At 45.8% G+C, this 9,463-nt stretch overlaps 1 protein-coding gene across 1 annotated transcript; it reads right to left on the bottom strand.

Moving 5' to 3' along the window:
• Window positions 1-1,167: 1,167 nt before the first annotated feature.
• Window positions 1,168-4,034, bottom strand: SLC25A5 (solute carrier family 25 member 5). Its single transcript, XM_075999419.1, has 4 exons — window positions 3,812-4,034; window positions 2,343-2,829; window positions 1,980-2,120; window positions 1,168-1,579 (listed from the first exon to the last, which is right to left on the bottom strand). The coding sequence occupies exons 1-4, from the start codon at window positions 3,920-3,922 to the stop codon at window positions 1,422-1,424; spliced, it is 897 nt and encodes a 298-aa protein (XP_075855534.1). The 5' UTR covers window positions 3,923-4,034; the 3' UTR covers window positions 1,168-1,421.
• Window positions 4,035-9,463: the final 5,429 nt, after the last annotated feature.

Here is a 9,463-nt window from a genome sequence, read left to right as displayed (position 1 = left end):
CAATCCGCCCGTCTCAGCCTCCCAGAGAGCTAGGAAGGCATTATTAAGAACCTCATTTTAGAGGTAAGTAAAACCAAGGCTTAGAGAAATTAAGTAACTTGCCTAAAAGCACAATTAATTGCGAGAGTCCAGATTTTGAGCCCAGGCCTCTCTGATACCAGAAGAGTTCTTAACAATTAAGCTATACTACAATTTAGGTGCTTTGCCAGGGGCACGCAACAAAAACCCTAGGCTCTCCTGGGCATGAATGTATGCCATGCAGACCTTGTCTATGATTAGCCTTTATACACGCCAGTGTGGGATGCATGTCCCAGGAAGAGTTTTACCTGTGCACGTGGCTCACCTATCTTTTTCTACTTTTAATGTCGTGGCTTGACAGACATGGTGCTTTATTCCTCATACATATATTATAGGCAAAATCCACTGGATTTCTGATCCTTAATCAAGAGCTACAGAAATTGCACTCTCATGTGGATCCCAAGGGCTTATCCAAGAGAAACATAAATATCCTACATTGACTGGGCTTATTAGTGCATTAGGCAAAATGCAGATGCTCCATTTCCTCCTTGTAAAATAAGTTTTAAGGCCGTGGCCCATGTCTAACTCTCCGTAATCTTTAAAAGCGCTGCAATCCCAGCACAACATAACTGTGCCAGCTCTAATCCTCTGCTTGGAATGGGATTAAACCGAAATGGCTTGAGCCAGGTGAAGATGAAGGTAACTGCCCGAAAATTTTAATGATTAAAACTATTTTAAAAATCATCTAAATGAAGTGGCATTCACACAACAAACTTTACCATTTTATGGTGAACAATTCAGCTCATAGTTCTTGATTAATAACTGCCAGACTAGGAAAGGTGAGTCCATAGGACATTTTGGAGAAAGGTGATTCAGCTATGACAGTCCACAGGCAATGGGCCAATGGTTTTTGGATATGCTGGACCTGATTTTCATTTTGCTAATGTGTTGGGAATGTTGATGGTCCCACAACCAAGTTCATTGTTCATAAGTTGATGGCTGACAATTGGTTTTAAAAAGAAAGTTCTTCATCTCAGGAGATACTGTAACATTTACTAAAAATGTAGCATTAAAAAGGTTAACATTTATTCAAATATAGCATTTACGTAAATATACTTTATATGCAAATAAACTACAAACAAACAAAACTGCATTTCAGATGTTTTTATTTCTTCAAATTTGTTATTCATCAGGAGTGACTGAAATAAAAAATATAATTGAGTCCCATCATGATCATGGAAATGGCTTTAAGAGAAAACTGGTCAGATGAATATTATTGCTTCCCATTTTCAACCAGTACATAGTTGCCATTGATAAATAGACAGCCAGGAGTCTGTCAAGAATGATCAAGATATGTTATATAATACAACATGCCTGTTCACAGGGAGAAACTAGGAAATAACTTATGTGTACTTCTTGATTTCATCGTACAAGACAAGCACAAAAGCACCACCCATGCCTCTGAGAACATTGGACCATGCACCCTTGAAAAAAGCTTTGCCTCCTTCATCACGAGCGATCTTCCTCCAGCAGTCAACTGTGCCCGTGTACATGATGTCAGCTGCAAAGAATAAAGACACAGACTTGGTGACCAATGGCCAATAAAAGCCCTAAGATTCACTAGACTAAATAAAGCAGAGCCCCACCTCTAAGAACTAACGTCAGCTCTAAACCCAACATTTACACATTAGCATGGGCAATACTGAAATATTAATGCTGTGACTAAAGAACAGGTAACTGCAGACTAACCACTGGTCTTAACCTGTAATACCATTTAAGCACCCTCATTCACAGGCATCAGAAGGGCCCGTTTAAAGACAGCTGTGTAGCAGACAGCGATGCTATCAACCCTAGCCCTCAACCTGAACAGACAGCCATTTTTAAAGGCAGGCATCACTACAGTTTGTGGCCACAGCTTGTCCCGTGCCCATGGCTTTATCTTCTGCTCAAGTGGAACTTACCTCCTTTGCGCCCTGACTGCATCATCATACGGCGACGAACAGTGTCAAATGGGTAGGAAGTCAACCCAGCAACAGCAGTGACAGACTGTGCGATCATCCAACTGACAATGATGTGAGTATTCTTGGGATCTGGAAGCATTCCTGGGAAGAGTAAAAAAGAGACACTTTTACCAAAAAAGCAAAGTTTTACTGACTTCTTGATTTTCACATCCCCTAAACATTCCATTTGTACATGAGGGTTGTATTGGATGACTGTGGCTTTCTTTAGCAATTGAAAAACAAATCTCTGGCTCCTGGAATACTAGGTTGGCATAATGATCTTTTAAACTGTCTCATAAGAACACAAATTTAAAGCAAACTTACCCTTTGCAGTGTCATAGATACCAAAGTAGGCAGCACGGTAGATGATAATACCCTGCACAGACACGTTAAAGCCTTGGTACAGGCCCCTAATCCCATCAGATTTGTAGATCTTAACCAGGCAGTCACCGAGGCCTCTGAATTCCCTTTCAGCTCCGGCTTTACCCACATCAGCTGCTAGACGGGTACGGGCAAAATCAAGAGGGTACACAAAGCACAAGGATGTGGCCCCAGCGGCACCACCTGATGCCAGATTCCCTGCAAAGTAGCGCCAAAACTGGGTCCTCTTGTCTACACCACCCAGGAAGATCTGCTTGTATTTATCTTTGAAGGCAAAGTTGAGAGCCTGGGTGGGGAAGTATCTGATGACATTGGCCAGGTTACCACGCCAGAAGGACAGGACTCCCTGCTCCTTGGGGATACGGACCACGCAGTCCATAATGCCCTTGTATTGCTTATCTGCAGTGATTTGCTTGCTGGCATGCTGCACCTGCCAGACAGAAAGGAGGCCAACAGGAACAGTTATGACCATGGGGAAGGGGAAGGGGCAGAGCACACATCATTTCGATTTCCTTAAGTTTGGTTCCCTTTTATCCTAATCTTGTCTTCTATATCACACAGGTTGGACCTCCTAACCCTCTGACGCTGTCACAGGGGGAAGCAGTGATCCGCTTCATCAGAGAGGCATGAAGCTGCCACCTCTCTGGCTGGGAAGGGGACACCCTTAAGCGGACCCATGACCTCTAGACTTGGGAGAAAGGTCACTACCTCAGACCCAGGTTCTGAGGCATTAGGGCGAGTCCCACGTAGGGCGCAGTCCCGTTGGTGACCGCAGCCTACACCTCAGGTCTCCTGAGCTGCTTCCCTCCCGCTCCGCCCCTACTCCGCTCCCAGAGGTGACCTGAGCGCCACCACCCCCACGCTCGCCCGTGCGCGCCCTCTAGAGCCGGAGCCGGAGAGCGCGCGGCGCAGGAAGGCAGGCGGAGGGGACCCGGCGGCGGCTGCGCGGGGGCGGACGTAGAAGGACACACGCGCTTCCCGGCGCCCGCTTCCGGCCCGGCGAGCTTTGAGCGCGTCCGCGGGCTGGGCGGCCGCTGGACCCGGACGCATGGCCTCCCCTAGGCTGTTATCTCCTTGCCGCGACCTTGAGGTCCTCGGTACGGGCTACTGTTTCTCTTTCTACCGCCGGCTTTGAGGCTTAGCCCTTGACTCCGAGGCCCGGGGAGACAAGTCTCCCGGTACTGGCCCATCTGAGTCCGCTGCCTCGGGGATGCCGAGCCCCCGGTCTCCCTCACCTCCCTCGGCCCCCGACCCCTTCCTGGACTCCTGACTTCAGGTCTCTGAAGGCACCTTCCTGGAGTGTGCCTTTGGGTCGGTCTGAGGAGTTAACTCTTCTCGACTCCTCGGGGAACCCGCTTTCTGTGTGCCTCCCCCCCCACTTCCTGGTTGGGCTCCACGGTCCCAGGACGTACCTGCAGCAGCAGCTTGACCCGCTCGATGGGCGCTACCGCGGTCTTGGAGATGGCCGCGGCCACTCCACCTGCCAGAAAGTCCTTGAGGAAGGACACAGCGGCATCTGTCATGTTGAAGCGAAAGAGGAGGCCGGCGACTGCGGGACAAGACTGAGCCGGGAACCGGCTTTGACTCCGCGGCTGTGGGGCGGAGCGGAGCAAATGGCCGATTTATATACGGGGAGCCGGCGTCGGAGCGGGCGGCGTCGGGGGCCGGGCCGAGGGCGGGCGCTGAGCCCTGGCGCGCGGGGCGGCCGAGCTGCTGAGTGGCCCGGCGCGCCGAGGGAGGAGCCGGGGAGGCCGAGCCGGGGGCCGCCCTGCCCGCCGCCGGGCTCGCCCGCAGCACCTGACCGCGCGGGGGGGAAGGGGCGGGCCCGGGGGATACCCGGGACCTGAGCACTGGACCCTGAGAGAGGCCTCGGAGTGGGGAGGAAGGGTGAGGTCACGGCGACCCTGGACAAAAACCCCTGGAGCAGGGCCGGGATTGGGGTCAGGCACAATTGTTACCTGATTTACCCCCCCCCCCAAAAAAACCCTCAGTATTCAAGCTACATAGTATTTAATGCAGTATTTTTTTTTGGGGGGGGACAGTCACGTTCTTGTCGCCCAAAGTACAGTGCAGTGACGTCATTATAGCTCACAGCAACCTCAAACTTCTGGGTTCAAGTGATTCTCATGCCTCAGCCTCCCGAGTTGCTTGGACTGCAGCAGCTAATTTTTCTATTTTTGGTAGAGATGAGGTCTGGCCACCAGCTTACGCTGATCTCAAACTCCTGAGCTCAAGCGATCTTCCCAACTCGGCCTCCCAGAGTGTTAGGATTCCAGGCGTGAGCCACCGCGCCTCGCCTTTAATGCAGTATTTTAAAAACTTCATGTAGGCAAACTGCAGTTTACTGGCCCGTCGCCTGTGTTTTGTAAATAAAGTTTAACTGGAGTCCCAGGACTGGGGAGGCAAGTGAGTGGGGCAAAGTCATGCAAGTGCAGGTTGGCATCCTGTCTTTATTTTAGATTTTAATCATTTCTTCATCACGGATTTTTGCGTTGCTTTTGTGAAGGAAAATAAAAATCTCAGGACCCTCCTCCCCCCCATGCCCCTTATGTAAAAGAGAAGATGAAGCCAGGAGGCTGAGTCATGCAACACCCCCTTCCAAATGAATGGCTGTTTCTAACAAGCATCAGCCCATCCGCTTGGAAAGGTAAAAGGCCTCAGGCACCTGCAAAGGATAGTCCCCACAAATCATTCATAAGGAAATTCTTTGCTGACTTCCCATAAACAAGGACATGCAAATTGTAACTTTGACTAAGTCTAGCTCCCAAAAACTAAAGTCTGTTGTTTCCACACTAACAAACGTTGATTACAAGTTTATCTCCCCACATGCAGAACAAAGACAAGATCAAACATTCTTCCACCTACCCAGGGGCATTTACATAATTGATGCTTCCTTCACTCCCTTTTTCCCTGGGAACATTCACCTTATTTTATGTAAAATATAGATTTCGTGGGCCTCACAAGAATGTAACTATTTACCTCCCCCCCCTTTTTTTTATCCTCTAAGCCCGAGTTCTCAAATTCCCCTTTGGAAAAACAGTCTCAGACTTGTCTGTGGTTTGTGTTTTTCCTGGGTGCGTCCTCAAACTTTGGCTTCATAAACCTCTATTGATTGAGACCTTTGCCTCAGTCACTTGTATTGGGTTGTCACTTTTGAGTTTTTAGAATAGTGCATCAAAAATCATTTATCTTGATTACTGAGTTGTTTGGAGCCAAGGCGAGTGCCTCACTCTCCTCACCCCAGCCTCCACTGCCCTGGAGCTTTGCCAGTGGAGCCAGAGGAAATTGGGGGAAAAACAGAGCCAGGGCACTGCCAACATGCCCAGACTCTTGTTTGCAAATACAGTTTAACAAAGATCGTGCTAGGAATTGGCCTGGGAGAGTCCAAAGGACTGGGCTGGGGGGTGGGGAAATGATTTTAGTCCAAAGGCAAATATAGAGGTTGTACCCAGAAGGTTAAAAGGCTTAAGAAGAACTAGGTTGATATTTGACTCCCTGAACCCCAAGTAAAATGCTCTTGGATTGAATAGATTTCTGAGCTCCAGAAACATTTAGAGGAATCAACATAATTATTACTAGATTGGCAGCCATTGTGTCAATGGACAGTTGTTTACTGAGCCACGTTCTCTCTGCGCACTGGGTAAGCATTTGCCATACATGTCCTTAAAAACCTTCTTGTTAGCTTGGGTGCACTCCCTCCGGTTCAGAACAGGAACAGATAGTGCAATCGCAAATCTCCTGTCTAAGTAATCGTAGCAGTGTTTACAAAAATAAAGATAACTGTTGAAATCTGCAACTGCAGCTGAACCTTAGGTTCCCAGACTTCAGAATTCCCAAAAGGGAAATGTCCACACCTGTCTTTTGTACGCTGAAGGCATAGTGGACATTATCCCTCACTTTCCTTGTCTGCCCTCATCCCACCTTCTCTAGATCTGCCTGGTAAAGGACCCAATTCTAGGGTTCTTCTAGGATTATTAGGCCCTTTCTCTACAAATACGCATTGCAATTTTTTTGTCTTCCCAAGAACCCCAGCAATCCAAAGTGATGCACCCAAACTGTAGGTGTTCCAAGGAGACGTTTTGAATCTGGCTTTGTTGATCCTGGGGGAAATCTCTGACCTGTGCTAGTCTGATTATAACAGTGAGGCAGCTAGATACAGAAATGACCTTGCTGCACAGTTTCAGAGAATGGTAGAGTACATACTCTGAAGGTAATAGTCACTTATCTACTTCTGGTGAGTAGAAACAACAGCTAAAACAATATTCGACAGAGGGTTTTATTTGTAGGAAGGTGGTTTTTATAATGCATTTCAAATTAAAACTCTTTTTTTTCTAGTTTAAACTCCTGACATTCTGATTAAGGTATTTCTTTTTTTTTTTTTTTTTTTTTGAGACAGAGTCTTGCTTTGTTGCCCAGGCTAGAGTGAGTGCCATGGCGTCAGCCTAGCTCACAGCAACCTCAAACTCCTGGGCTCAAGCGATCCTCCTGCCTCAGCCTCCCGAGTAGCTGGGACTACAGGCACGTGCCATCATGCCCAGCTGATTTTTTGTATATATATTTTTAGTTTGCCAATTAATTTCTTTCTATTTTTAATAGAGACGGGGTCTCGCTCAGGCTGGTTTCGAACTCCTGACCTGGAGCAATCCACCCGCCTCGGCCTCCCAGAGTGCTAGGATTACAGGAGTGAGCCACCATGCACGACTGATTAATGCATTTCTATTCAAATGTTAATCACTCCTCATTACACCTCCCTGTCTCACTCATGTACCCCTTTTCTACATGTGACCTTTCCCTGGCCATATCTGCTACTTCACGTGAGCATGATGCCCCTACTGTATTCTATTCCAGAGTTCTTTTACCGTTTCAAGCACTTCCACATTTATTGTGTTGTCAGATTTTTTTCTTGCCACAAAAAAAAGATGATCAAATAATTACATAGAATTTGTCCCTTCTCAGTCTCTGGGTGACCAAGTGTACGTTTATTGAAGATGAATTACAAGGTGAGTCATTTAAAAGCAACTTCACGCCACCACTTGGTATTTTGTTGAATCCACTGTGGGCTGGAGCTCCCCTAGTTGCCTGTTACTATGTGTACTTCAAGGAGTCAGATGTTCTCAAAAGTGTCAAGGTAATGAAAGACAAAGAAAGACTGAGAAACTGTCATAGATTAAAGGAGACTAAAGAGACATGACAACTTAAAGCAATGTGTGATCCTCAGTTGGATCCTGGACCAGAAAAAGGACATTGGTGACAACTATTGGTGAAATTCAAATGTCCATAGATTAGTTAATAGTATGTACCAATACTCTTCTTGGTTATGGTGCTTATGTAAGATGTTACCATTTCGAGAAGCTGAGTAGAGAGGATATACGGAAATTCTTTGTATCATTTTTGCAATATTTTAAAAAGTCTCAAAGTTCAAAAAATGTTAGAAGAAAAAGGAAGAAGGAAAAAAAAAGAATCTAGGAGCAAGAGCACAGGAACATAGAGGATAACATTAATAATGAGATGATGTTGACAATGATATGTGGCTGGTCAATTCATCACATAGAGCTGCGTTAGTAATTACTGCATTTCTGGAGCTATGTAGAATACAAGTCTAATAAAGAAAAAGGAACTAACGCTAAGGCTGTGCCTAGTAATTCTCAAGAAAAAAACAAGGAAGAGGGTCAGAAATGATACGTAAGTACTCAAATATCTTTGTACCAACACCCAGAATATGGGTAATAAAGTGAATGTAAAATTTTAATACAAGGAGGAACATGCAATTTTATAGGTTCAGACTTGGTAGGATGGGACTTCTAGCTGGTGTCTGGAAAAGCAAAGGTAAACTTGGTTCCGAGACGTACCATATAGGAGGAGAGAGGAGCAGTAATATATCAAGAAGATATAACCCGTAGTACATTGACTAGAGGGTGAAAAGCATTAAGTGAGAATGAAAGAAAAAAATTAAAGTGATTGTAGTTGTGGAAGTATACGAGAGACTGCTCAGATAGATAAAAGATATGAATAGTACTTCATAAAACTGTCACATAGATGATAAAGGGTGATCAGAGACATAGACCATCTGACTACCTGCTGGAAATTTCATTATTCTGATAGCAGCACATCTGACAAGTTCTCAACTCTCATACTGATACGGTGTAATTACAGTTCTCACAAGAATGAAGAAGCAATGAAGTAAATTGCTAAACTGGGTTTAATCCTGACAATAAATAAGGAAGATCTGGTTAGCAAAATGAAAGTGACATGAATCTTGGGGAAAGTCACCATCTGGACCATCCATTAAGCTAAAAAAAAAAAAAAAGCTGGGCATGGTTGTGTGTGCACACACACGTGTGAGTGTGTATGTGTGTGTGTGTGTGTGTGTGGTCAGAACTGTACAATTTGGAAAAGTTCCAATGAGAAATTAAAAAGGGAGAGATAGCTAACAAATTCATGTCCTTTCTTTTTGAGACAGAATCTCACTCTGTTGCCCTGGCTAGAGTGCGGTGGAGTCAGTGTAGCTCACAGCAACCTCAAACTCCTGGGCTCAAGCAATCCTTCTGGCTCAGTCTCCCGAGTAGCTGGGACTACAGGTATGTACCACCATGCCTGGCTAATTTTTCTATATATTTTTTTAATTGGCCAATTAATTTATTTCTATTATGGTAGAGACGGGGTCTCACTCTTGCTCAGGCTGGTTTCAAACTCCTGACCTTGAGCGATCCTCCCGCCTTGGCCTCCTAGAGTGCTAGGATTACAGGTATGGGCCACTGTGCCGGGCCTTGGCCTTGTGTTCTTATAGATTATTCTTTAATGAGCTCAGATTTTAAAAAGTACACATATAGATGACGGAAGGCTAATTGTTGAATCCACTGTGGGCTGGAGCTCCCCTAGTTGCCTGTTACTATGTGTACTTCAAGGAGTCAGATGTTCTCAAAAGTGTGAGGACAAAGACTAGAGGAAGGACAAATACTGGAGTATCACAAACCACTAGGGACTGAATCATAAAGGCTAAAGTCCAGAATAAACTCAGGCTTATAAAATGGGAAGTACCCCAATAAAGGGTTCTAATGCTGTAT

The sequence above is a fragment of the Microcebus murinus genome, chromosome X (genome assembly GCF_040939455.1).
Source record: "Microcebus murinus isolate Inina chromosome X, M.murinus_Inina_mat1.0, whole genome shotgun sequence".
NCBI classification, from domain to species: domain Eukaryota; kingdom Metazoa; phylum Chordata; class Mammalia; order Primates; family Cheirogaleidae; genus Microcebus; species Microcebus murinus.
Note: the sequence above shows the minus strand (reverse complement) of the source record. Positions and strands in the feature narration are given on the sequence as shown.

Coding starts and splice junctions, on each gene's coding strand:
- SLC25A5 (XM_075999419.1), bottom strand. CDS start 3,922: ATGACAGATGCCGCTGTGTCCTTCCTCAAGGACTTTCTGGCAGGTGGA. Junction 2,830..3,811: donor GGGTCAAGCTGCTGCTGCAG/GTACGTCCTGGG, acceptor TCTGTCTGGCAG/GTGCAGCATGCCAGCAAGCA. Junction 1,580..1,979: donor GCAGTCAGGGCGCAAAGGAG/GTAAGTTCCACT, acceptor TATTCTTTGCAG/CTGACATCATGTACACGGGC.